The sequence below is a fragment of the Canis lupus genome, chromosome 21, assembly GCF_011100685.1.
Source record: "Canis lupus familiaris isolate Mischka breed German Shepherd chromosome 21, alternate assembly UU_Cfam_GSD_1.0, whole genome shotgun sequence".
Taxonomy (NCBI): Eukaryota; Metazoa; Chordata; class Mammalia; order Carnivora; family Canidae; genus Canis; species Canis lupus.
This window is the reverse complement of record NC_049242.1, coordinates 26,417,095-26,429,545: the sequence shown is the minus strand read 5'-3', so window position 1 is coordinate 26,429,545 and position 12,451 is coordinate 26,417,095. Positions and strand designations below refer to the sequence as shown.

Here is a 12,451-nt window from a genome sequence, read left to right as displayed (position 1 = left end):
TTCACGTATAAGTTTTATTTTTATGTGGTTAAAGTTGTCATTCTTTCCTCTTTGGCTTTTAGGTCTTGCAGGTTATTAGCAGTGCCTTCTCCTGCAGTCCAAATTGTATAGTATTGTATAACTTTTTCTGATGCTATCATCTTCTTTTCCACAATAATGTATTAACTCCCTTTTTTTATTTGGATATATTCAATTTTTTTTCTTAAGATTTTATATATTCATGAGAGACTGAGAGAGAGGCAGAGACATAGGTAGAGAGAGAAGCAGGCTCCATGCAGAGAGCCCAGTGTGGGACTCAGTCCCAGGACCCTCTCTGATCACTCCCTGGGCCGAAGGCAGATGCTCAACCGTTGAGCCGCCCAGACGTCCCTGAATATATTCAGTTTTCCTTAAACAGCTCTACCTCACGGTCAACAGATCCCATTTTTTTTACTGCTGTTATATATCCCTCATTCATGCTTTGCATAAACTGAAATACAATCAGTAAAGAATTTTACATTCCCAACCTTAGCAGAAATAGATGATATAGAGAAATGAGAGTTCTGAGAATCACTGAGCATACACTATTGGAATTCTTTGATGTTCACATCTGCTAAAGCAGACTTTAGGCTTTGAGAGCAGTGTCTGGAGACAATTGTATGTAAATACCCATGTTCATGAACCCTATGTGTCATGGTATCATGAATAGAATAGCACAGTATAGGTTGGGATGATGTATTTTTGGGGCATTAGCTGAGTGGGTATTCCTATGCACCTTTTGTATTGAGTGATGGAGATTCATACTCTTACCTCAGCTAACAAATTTTCTTGTAAAACATTTTATATTATTTATTGGTGTGTGATATTTTTACCCCCTTATGTGCTCAGCTAAGGAATACTCATTAAATCATGGGTGTATAAGTTTCTGATTTAATTTGACAGTAATATTAACTATCATTGGCACTATCAGTATGGCATTTTCTTGGTAGTTATTTAGTAATATTAAGAAATTTTAGTTCTTTTTTTTTTTTTTTTAATTTTTATTTATTATAGTCACACACAGAGAGAGAGAGAGGCAGAGACACAGGCAGAGGGAGAAGCCGGCCCCATGCACCAGGAGCCCGACGTGGGATTCGATCCTGGGTCTCCAGGATCGCGCCCTGGGCCAAAGGCAGGCGCCAAATCGCTGCGCCACCCAGGGATCCCAGAAATTTTAGTTCTTAAAAGTTTCCGTGAAGTAGTAAGTTTAAGGGTACATCTAGTAAAGTTTATTGTTACACTAAGAAAAATATACCCAAAGCTAATAGATACCATAAATAAAATTAAATTTTAATGTTTATTAGAAGATCTCAAAAGGAATATGACCATTTTCACATTTTTCTTGAGTATCCCTGGAGTTTCCAGGGCCACTACTACTATGGTGCCCTGTATATATCTACTTTATGATTCCTACAGCTAATTATAAATACACTACATTTCATGAATTGACATTATCTTCCATCAGAATGTCCCTTAGCTTATGGACTATTAGTAAATCCTTTCATTAAGTGTAAAGATCCATTTGTGTAATATAAGATAGGTCTGGGTAAAATGCGTATTTTTTCATTAATAAATTGTAACAGTAGCAGGCAGGTCAATTTTTGATGGTCTCTTTCTAGATCACCGCTCAATGCCTTTTTTATTCTTTTTTGGGTTATTGAAATACAGTGGTTTTTAGACTGTTTCATGTTTCTTCATCCAGGACTGCTACAAAGGTGAGGGAAATATGCATCTAGATGAGAAATTTTTGTCCATTTTATATATTTGGGTTTTTTCTAAGTTTTTGTTTAGGGGGTAAGGAGGGATTTGCTACCTGGAAAAATAAAGAATTCTGAAATTTGTATAAACTATATCTTTCAAGGCAGTAGTTTCAGTTTTTCTTGGAATTTTCACCAATTTCTAGTGGTTTGGGACTTTAAAAGAAGTCTTATTTCCTGTTCCAGAGCTAGGGTTTATAAGGAGAAATAATCCCTTTGCTACCTTGTTATCTTCTTGTTATTGATGAAGTTGGACAATTAAGGAATGTTTTGTCCATTTAATAGTTACCCTGACTAATTTATATTGTATGGATTTTCTGAGCATAGACTTATCTTTGCTATTGCAATCTCAGAGCAGTTTGTATTCAATATATTTTATTTACTTATTTTAGAGAGAGTGCGAGAGACCTTGAGCGGGGGTGGAGGGAGAGGGAGAAAATCTCAACCAGGCTCCACACTGAATGCAGAGCCCAGTGCAGGGCTCGATCTCAAGACCCTGAGATCTTGACCTGAGCTGAAATCAAGAGTTGGAAGCTTAACTGACTGAGCCACCCAGGCGCCCTTTTATATTTTTGACCTCTAAGTATAACTTGAAGTGACTTTACAGTTCTCTCACGGAACTGTAGATCTTCCAAACTGCTAGTAACTTTTTGAGGAGGACGGGACGGAAATTTTTAAAAAATTTTATGCCAGTAATTTATTCTAAATAAATTCTCCCCATTTTCACAGCCAACAGTATCCATAAGCAAGATTCATTAGGCTTTAAAACATAAGTTTCTGCAGTGGGTTTCCCCTCTGAAAATAAGTTTTTATTCCATCCAGTCTGATTCATAATGAAACTCGAATCTGTTTAGTAAGCTCATCACAGGGCATTTCGCTTTTCTTTTTTTTTTTTTTTTAAGTTTTATTTATTTAAGTAATCTCTATACACCAAGTGGGGTTTCAGATCATGACCCCAAGATCAAGAGTGGCATGCTCTTTGAACCAGCCAGGCGCCCCCACTTACCTTTTTATAAAACAAAACGTTTGTCTTGGTGTAAAGTAGTATGCATAAGATGGTATATTTGAAAGTGTTACTTTTGCTATTCAAAGAAGATGTATTGGATTTGGTTTTCTATAGGTTAGCTTCTATGTTAATCAAAATGATAACATTGTGATTGGTTCAGCTGCATATTTTAATTTGCAAATATTGAAATTTAAGGAGACTTATTTTTTTAATTCTTTCAAACTCTGTATTACTATAGTGTAGCAGTTAACCCTGATGCACCAAGGGTTTGAACCTCAGTTTAACCTTTTACTACATTGATGACGTTGAGCTGATTCCTAAACCCTCAATTTTCTCATCTATAAAATGTGGATAATATTTCCTACTTCAGGGTTATGAGGAATGAAACAGTAGCTTATGAATGTTAGTGTCTACTAGTCCTCTTGTAAATGCTTAATATGTGTTTTTTCATTTTAATCTTAGGGACAAATACCTAAGCTATATATTACTATCACATGTTATAGTTGAAACAAGCACAGAGAGGTTAAATATTTTGCCTCTGATGTATAGAATGTACTCAACACAGTGCCTGGCATATAATTAACATTTACTGTATTACCTCTTTTGTTGAAATGAATGGTCATTATGAAGTTTCCAAATGTATTATATTTTTAAGTATCTGACCTCTGGCACAACATTCAAAGGATCTCCTGTGGCACTTTTTCTTTCCTCTTGTCTCCATAGCTCTTGGTGCTGGACAGGCATCTTTGTTTGGGAACAACCAACCTAAGATCGGAGGGCCTCTTGGTACAGGAGCCTTTGGGGCCCCTGGATTTAATACTACGACAGCCACTTTGGGCTTTGGAGCCCCCCAGGCCCCAGTAGGTAAGTGTCAGTCACTTTAGAAGGCTTTACTCAGTTTATTTCTTGCTAATACTTAACTTGTTAACCTGATTTTCCTCCCACTCCATCCCACCCTTAAGCAGTACAAAAGTGCATATCACTAAACAGTCATGTAGTACAGAAGGGCTTGTGATGGATCCTGGCCTTCTCCACTTCCTGACTCCCAGGCCTAGTCCCCCAAAGAGACTGCTTTGTTATGGCCACTTTGTTTCCTGGTATATAATTAAATGATGTGCTTATGTTGCTGTGTTTTGCTTTATTAAGTCTTAAGTAAATTTAACTTGTTAATGGTAGGTGGGAAATATAGCTCACTTAACCACCCACCTCTATGTTCTTTATTCACTTCTCCTAATATAGCTATGTTACTAAATTCCCTGAGTCATTTTATCTATTGAAGTGTTTTTCATACTTCAATCGTTTGAATACTTTTTCCCAGTTATTGCCCTCTCTGTCTACTATCTTTATTATTATTATTTTTAACTTAAAATTAACTTCTTAGTGTAAATATCTTTTTAAAAGAAATCTGCTCTATTGGAGCTTAAAAAAAACCCTGATATCAGCTGGCATAAATGGAGTAACTGAGAGAATGAGAGAGAGCAAGAGAAAGTTAAGTTAGTCTCTGTACCATGAAGTTCATCTCTCATCATGATCCGTGTACCACGTTTGGATAAGTTTTTTGCAAATTTAAACCATGTCCCTACATTTTCTTATTCTGTCAACTGCAAGAGAGTATTTCTTGAATCTCCTTGGTCAAGTAAGGATATTACTGCCCTTTCTTACTTTCTTTTTCCTCATTTCTTCTTTTGCCATCTTTATATTTTTATATTGATAATGTATTCTGTCCTATAATTATTACCTTCATCATTTCTTTGATTAAAGAATAATTTAAAAGTTGTAAATGTGAACACAGCATTTATTACAACTATGAAAATATTGCTGCCCAGCCATGTACATCTTTTTTGTACAGCTTTTTCCTTCCCCTAGAATTTGATTTCTTTTTTCTCCTTGCATTACCAGCCTTTATCACCCTCCTAAACTGGTCCAAATTCTTAAGGACAGTATCAGAATTCTTTCACTCTGGATATATCATTCATTGATCCCTCTATCCTCCAGTAGTATGAACTCTGATTATTCCCTAGGCCTTCAACATGCTCCTGATACTCACTTCAAGTCTATTCAGTGGGAACTGCTCTGTCCTAGGTGTTGGTTTTTCCTCTACTTCCTGAATTGCCTAGAATGTATTTTTAAATTAAGTGTACATATAAGGTAAACTTTGATCACTTACAGGTCTGAAAATACCTTTTTTTGTTCCTCATGCTTTAATGTTATGGAATTCTAGTGTGAAAATAATTTATCCTCAGAACCTGGACTGTATTTATTGCATTAACCATTATTATTTGTTGAAAAGTCTGATGCCTTTCTAATTCTTGAGACTTTTCAGCCACTACTTCCATAAGTATTTAGGATTGTTCCCTTGTCCTGAAATTATACTGAATTACTTATATCCTTTTTTTTTTTTAAGATTCTTTTCTTTTCGTTTTTTAGAGTGGGGGGGACGGGCAGACAGGGAAAGAGACTCAAGCAGACTCCATGCCCAATGCAAAGCCCAACTCGAAGCTTGATGTCACAACCCTGAGATCATGACCTGAACCAAAAATCAAGAATTGGATGCTTAACCAATTAAGCCACTCAGGCACCCATTTTTTATTTTAATGCTTGATTCTTAAGCTGTTTCTATTTTTTAGGAGATTTTTTATTGTCTTCTAAGTCATCTTTTTGAATTTTTGTTTTCAGCTTGTAAGAATTCCTTCTCCTTTGAAAATTTCCTTTCTCAGGCATCCAGTTTGTAGATGCAATTTTCTCTTGAAACTTTAACTGGCATTTAAAAAATATTTTTAGGGATCCCTGGGTGGCGCAGGGGTTTGGCGCCTGCCTTTGGCCCAGGGCGCGATCCTGGAGACCCGGGATCGAATCCCACGTCGGGCTCCCGGTGCATGGAGCCTGCTTCTCCCTCTGCCTGTGTCTCTGCCTCTCTCTCTTTCTTTCTCTGTGACTATCATAAATAAATATTTAAAAAAAAAAATTAAAAAAAAAATAAAAATAAAAAATAAAAAATATTTTTAGGTCTTTTTGTGCCTTAATAAATCTTGAGGATTATTTTTGCTTTGGTCCTACTCTTTAATACTCTGTGATCTTTACCATTCATATTCAAGAATAAAATAATAAAAAGCTCACTGGCAACTTATGTTTATGGGTAGAACTTGTTTACCAGTAAGTTTCACTTTAAGGTAAGTAGTCCAGGAACCAGTTATTGTTGAAGGGTCCTCTGTCAGAATGCTACATTCTTAGCTCTGGGATGATGCAAGTACTGAAACTTGTTGCCCTTGTTATTTCCATATGTTAACTTGGTTTCATCAGAGGCACACACTCTTGATGTTTGGCTTATCTGTTGAGTACACTTCTCCTGCTTTCAGTCTCAGTTCATCAAACTTGCTTATTTGAATCCCTAATCTTTCTGGGATTCTACAGGGCAGATATGCTCCACTTTGGGCTGTAATCCCTTGTGAATGTATTCTAAGCTATAATTTGCACTATGCTGCTTTGTCACTCCTCTGTCTACTTCTTTCCCCCTAGAAATTTGTTCTATTTTCTCATCTCTTCATTTGTTATTTCCCGTTCTTTGTCATTATGGGTTACATAGATATATTTTAATTTGACTAAACACAGATTTTACTTAGGGGTGCTTGGGTGGCTCAGTTAGTTAAGCGTCTGCCTTTGGTTCAGGTCATGATTTTAGGGTTCTGAGATCAAGTTCCACATCAAGCTCTCCACTTATGGAGTTCTCGTCTCCCTCTGTTCCTTCCCCTCACTTATTTTCTCTCTCTCTCATAAATAATAATAAATAAAATCTTCATGAAAAACAGATTTTATTTAGATCTTTGGTGTGGAGGTGAATTAGAATTCTACTTGATCTCTGTGTAAACATTAGAATCAGTTTTATCATTAAAGGTGATATTTTCACTTTTATTTCTTTTCCTTAGTTTTAGTTGTTTTCAGTAGAAGGGACATACCATAAAATACCGTAACCTGCCATTTTTACCTGGATAGTGTTTTGACTAGTTGAGGTTTAAAAAAAAATTTTTTTAAGTTTTCCTTATTTATATAATCTCTACACCAATGTGGAGCTTGAACTCAACCCCGAGCCACGATTAAGAGTCACGTGCTCTTCTGACTGAGCCAGCTGAGCACCCTTTGAATGGTTTTTGTTAATCCCTCTTTTTCTAAAGTCAAAGTTCCTGACATGAGCATTTGATGTTATAATTACATATGGTAGTGTTACCATGCATATGAAAGTAGCTGTACTGCATTTTGGAATGTACATCTTTACATCATAGGATGTTAGTTGAAAGATGCTTTATAGAGCTTATGTGAGTCCTCTTTTACCATGGTGTTCCTTCGTTACAGTTTTCCAAGTCAGTCTAGTCTATTGTTTTGTTCAGGTTGTTTAGAAACCAAAACATGCTTCCATAGAACTTCCACTTTGTGGTTCTACTTTTACCTCCTAAGCTAAGCAAACCAGTCTGTCAGTTTCTTTGCAGTAACCCTATTGTCTTTGTTCTAGATAAAATATCATCAGTGTTCTAGACTTTTTTTTTTTAATACTTTTTCCTGTCCCTTTTTTGTCATGATGTGGCTTTTCAACATATTTTTCATATTTTTGTTTTCTTCTTTTGTGTATGTGTGTTTTCAAATTATTTTGAGCAGAATTGAATATAACACAAATGGCAGTTTAGTGCTTATGCTTGCTTGTTCACTTATTTTTGCTAACATCAGCTCTCTTGTCTCTATTTTTAAACAGTTAGCTTAGAAAATATTCCATATTTAAACATACCAAAGAAAAAAAATCCTCACACTTTCCTAATTACATTTGGATTTGTTAAAGGAGTAAAGGAGTTCTTTTTCTTTTGAGTAAGCTCAGGTGGGATGATCTATTATACTAATTAATGATCGGATCAGATGGTGCAGGTCAGTGTTTTTTTTTTTTTTAAGATTTTTATTTACTCATTCATGTGAGAGAGATGCAGAGATAGGCAGAGGGAGAAACAGGCTCCATGCAGGGAGCCGGACATGGGACTTTATCCAGGGTCACGCCCTGGGCTGAAGGCGGCACTGAACCGTTGAGCCACCTGGGCTCCCCCAAGTCAGTGTTACTTTTAATGCATAATTGCCTGTCAAGTAATGGACGACTAGCATTCTTAAAAAACATCCAGGTTTTCTTGAGTCTCCTTGAATAGTCCACAGAATAACATTATGCAGTTACTGTGTGGTACTTACTCTGTAACAGAAACTACTTTTCTTACGTTTTTTTTTTTTTTTAAGATTTTATTTATTATTCATGAAAGACACACAGAGAGAGAGAGGAGAGACACTGGCAGAGGGAGAAGCAGGCTCCACACAGGGAGCCCAACGTGGGACTCGATCCTGGGTCTCCTGGATCACACCCTGGGCTAAAGGTGGTGCTAAACCGCTGAGCCACCCGAGCTGCCCACTCACTGATAGTCTTAAATTGGTTTAGGAACTTTCTGAATACAGATGATTTGCTATATGCTCTTTAAATCAACATCTCTGATTTTCACCATCTTGAGCAAACTTGCACTTTCTCCTTATATATTAGCATCCATTGTTTTAGTATTAGTATGTCTAATTTTAAGAAAGCATAATTTGAAAAGAGTGGATTTATCCCTTTTTTATTGATTTAGCTTTAGGTGTGTGTGTTCTTGTTTTGTTATTACTGCTGCTGTTACGTTTTTTTCCCCCCTTATGAGTATTAAAATTTTCTAAATGTTTTGTTTGTGGGACTCCTTTAACGTGGATTATCTTATTTATATTTTGGTGTTATCCTTATTTTAAACACTTATAAAGGAAAAGTATTTATCTCTGAAATAACAAGTATGATCTGATTTTTTTTTATCATTATTTTTGGAAATATTTTCCAAAGAAGTTTCTTCAAGGTACAATGTAGGTGGTTGTGTGGGTTTTCTTGTTTTCTTTTTATTGAATGTAATTACAGACCATCATCATTCCTTGTCTGTTCCCTAAATTCTCTGTGACTAATGACATGTTTTTAAATTTAAAAGAAAATTAGACTAATCAGGGTTTATTTTTTCTTTCAATTTTTACTTGAATGTAATAAGAATATTAAATATAAATAGTAAACATATAAGGAAACCTTAACAGCCATTTTTATTTTTTGTATGCCAGTTTCTTCTTTGATTATTCTTTGATTATCTTTGAATATTTTTTATTCTGGAATTTTTACTTATTATTTTTAAAGGTTTTATTTATTTATTCATGAGAGACATAGAGGCAGAGATATAGGCATAGAGAAGAAGCAGGCTCCCCACGGGGAGCCCAATGCGGGACTCGATCCCTGGACCCTGGGATCTCGACCTGAGCCAAAGGCAGGCACTCAACTACTTAGCAACCCAGGCGCCCCTGGAATTTTTACTTATTAAATTAAATCAATGATATTTCCTGATTTCTACAGAGAAACACATTGTTATTTTTAATAACCGCTTAACTCACCATGTTGATGTATCATGATTTTTACAACTGTTAATGTTGGATATGGTTGTTTCCAAGTCGTAACAATTACAAATAGTATTTATTGAATACTTAACAAACTTCTCTTTGTTTCTATTTTAAACCCTTGGGTTAAATTTCCATGATTGAAATGAGTAGGTTAAAAAATACAGAAACAGAACTTGTTTTATGTACTGTCATATTATTTCTGTTGAGTAAAAACCAATTTATAATGTTTCTAGAAGTCCAAGACTATAATTCTTTTCATACAGCTGTGGCACTGATAGATAATGAGATATGCATAAAATACTTCTTCCAGGTTGTTTTAAATTACATTTTATTGATTATTCGTGACAGAGAACACCTAAGTAAAAATCTTTGTGTGTTGGCTCTTACGAAATGAAGTGCCTCTTCATATCTTTGAGCCATTAGTTTATTTGATTGTTGATTTCTTTCACAGTTTGCTCTTGTACTCCCCACCAATAATGCCATGTAGTGAATCTGAACATTTTAAAAACCTTTCCCAAATGATTCTATGTTTTCTTGCTGTAATTGCATTGGATCCTTGGACTGACATCTTGCTTTCTCTTTTCTTTTTTTCAAAAAGCTTTGACAGATCCTAATGCTTCTGCTGCCCAGCAAGCTGTTCTGCAACAGCACATCAATAGTCTAACATACTCACCTTTCGGAGACTCTCCTCTGTTCCGGAATCCCATGTCAGACCCTAAGAAGAAAGAAGAGGTAAACTTAAAGAACTTTACTTTTGTAACGTTTATTTTTCAGATCAGGAGAAACAAAATGAGCAGTATGTAACTTCTTAAATAGCCTAAGCAAAGTTAGTTGTAATTAAGTTTTTAAGACACATTACTTATCTTTTCAATGGGCCAGGAGGTAAGTTATGTTTGCTGTATCTAGAAGGCAGCATGACAAACAGTGAAATAAACACTAGACTGGAGGTGAGAGCTGGCTTTTCAACAGCCCTGAAATAAGGCATATATTATTATTCCAATTTTATAGTTGAGCCAATCTAAGGCTCAGAGAGGCTAATTTTCCTAAAATCATAATGCTCTTAAGTGGCACATCAATATCGTTTCTTCTGGTTTCTATAGTTAACCTTTTCTTAATCTTTTATGCACTAATGTCAAAGAAACGATTTTCTACTCACAGTGGTGTGGGTTAAAAGTAGTCTTTGGTGTGTTTAATCCTCATGTTGCCGTGTATAGTCTGAGACCTTGAGCATATATTTTTGCCTCTGAATGTGTTTCTTCATCTGTAAAATGGGAATAGTAATACTCTTTAGTGTTGAGAATTAAATGAGATAATGCATACCTAGTTCATAGTAAGGCCGTCTATAGATGTTACTACTGAGTTATTCATGTCATCGCATTTCTCCTTCAGCTGGTATTTGAATTAACTCTATAACTAGATATAATGAGAAGTAAGATAGGAATTAAGTGCTTTATGACATGCTTTTATTTATTTATTCTTTTTTTGAAGAAAATGAAACTATTTACTAAAATGTTTAAAATTTGAGTATATGACACACAATGTTATCTTAGTTTTATTTATTTATTTTTTTAAATAAATTTTTTATTGGTGTTCAATTTACCAACATACAGAATAACACCCAGTGCTCATCCTGTCAAGTGCCCCTATAACATGCTTTTAAATGTAAGTTGTGCTTAAATGAAAATTATGTGTGTGGCATCTGAGTGGCTTGGTCAGTTAAACATCTGACTCTTGATCTCAGGGTTGTGAGTTCAAGTCCCATGTTGGGCTCCATGCTGGGTGTGGAGCCTACTTAAAAAAAAAAAAAAGAAAAGAAAATTATGTGTTACTTGTATAGTATAATTAGAGGCCTGAGTATGTGCTAGTCACTGTGTTCAGTACCAAGGATACAAAGTGAAAACAAGAATTTATCTTCTAAGTGTTTGCTATTTATTTAGTGAGGAAGATTAGATCTCTTAAGGTGTTCAAATTTACCCAATTTCAATACAGTAAATACAGTAATAAAATAGCCCATCAGCTGATAATCGAGAAACAAAATGTTGTATATCTATACGATGAGATATTCAGATATCATTCAGTCGTAAAAAGGAAATAAGTACTGATACATGCTACATACAATGTGAGTGAACCTTGGAAACATTATGCTGGGTGAAAGAAGTCAGACATAGGAGGCCACATAACTCCATTTATATAAAATGCCCAGAATAGGCAAATTTTTTGAGACAAAGTATATTTGTGTGTGTGCCTGCTGGTAAGGAGTGGAATTGGGAGGCACAATATTTCTTTTTTTGAAGTGAGGGGAATGTTCTGGACTTAGAACATGGTGATTCTTGCCCAACTTAGTAAATACACTAAAATTCCCTGTATTGTATGAGTTAAAATGTTGAATATAATGTTAAGGAAGAGTGTAGATTCTTGGATGAGTGTGATAAGGCTTTTGCAAAAGAGGTAACATTTAACTTTTTTTGAGTATGTGAGGCGAAGTTGGTAGTTCTAGGTCAAGACATTCCAAGCAATGGCACACGATTGTGAAGGATCACAAAAAAGATCTAGAAAGGTTCATTGTTGCTAAAGTCTAAACAGTCTGCACTGTAAAGAGAAACATAAACTATGTCAGGGTTTATGTGTTAGACATTGTTGTTTCAAGTGGTTATATGATCCCATGTATAATGTTTAGGAAAACAAATGTGTAACATCCTGCAGATGCTATAGAATCATACTAAAGGTGCCATCAAAATCCACCTGAAGTTTTCTTTTCTTTTTTTTTAATTAATTTATTCATGAGAGACACAGAGAGGGAGAGGCAGAGACATAGGCAGAGGGAGAAGCAGGCTCCATGCAGGGAGCCCAGCGTGGGACTTGATCCCAGGTCTCCAGGATCAGGCCCTGGGCTGAAGGCGGCGCTAAACCGCTGAGCTGAGCCACCCGGGCTGCCTCCCACCTGAAGTTTTCATTAGTTGTGTCTCTCTTCTACTAACTTGTAATTTCCTCAAATACCAGGGAAAGTGATTTTATTATTTTTATTGCCAGTACTTAGTTTTTGACTCATGGCAGTTATCAACGTTTAACTAATGCTGAATAAATGCAAGCTAATATCATTTTTTCAGCATGATTTAGATTGCACAGAAGTTGAATACAAATTCAAAGGTAGATTTCAGTTTATATTGAAGCATAAGATTTTTGGTTGAGTTGAAAA

At 35.5% G+C, this 12,451-nt stretch overlaps 1 protein-coding gene across 4 annotated transcripts in view; it reads left to right on the top strand.

Annotated features, from left to right (window-relative positions):
• Positions 1-12,451, top strand: part of NUP98 (nucleoporin 98 and 96 precursor) — a 118,341-nt gene that overhangs the window by 38,455 nt on the left and 67,435 nt on the right. For all 4 annotated transcript variants that reach the window (XM_038568780.1, XM_038568779.1, XM_038568777.1 and 1 more), the window contains exons 12-13: positions 3,505-3,645; positions 9,854-9,987. In XM_038568780.1, coding sequence (XP_038424708.1) covers positions 3,505-3,645; positions 9,854-9,987 — 275 coding nt within the window. The remainder of the gene's footprint in view (positions 1-3,504; positions 3,646-9,853; positions 9,988-12,451) is intronic.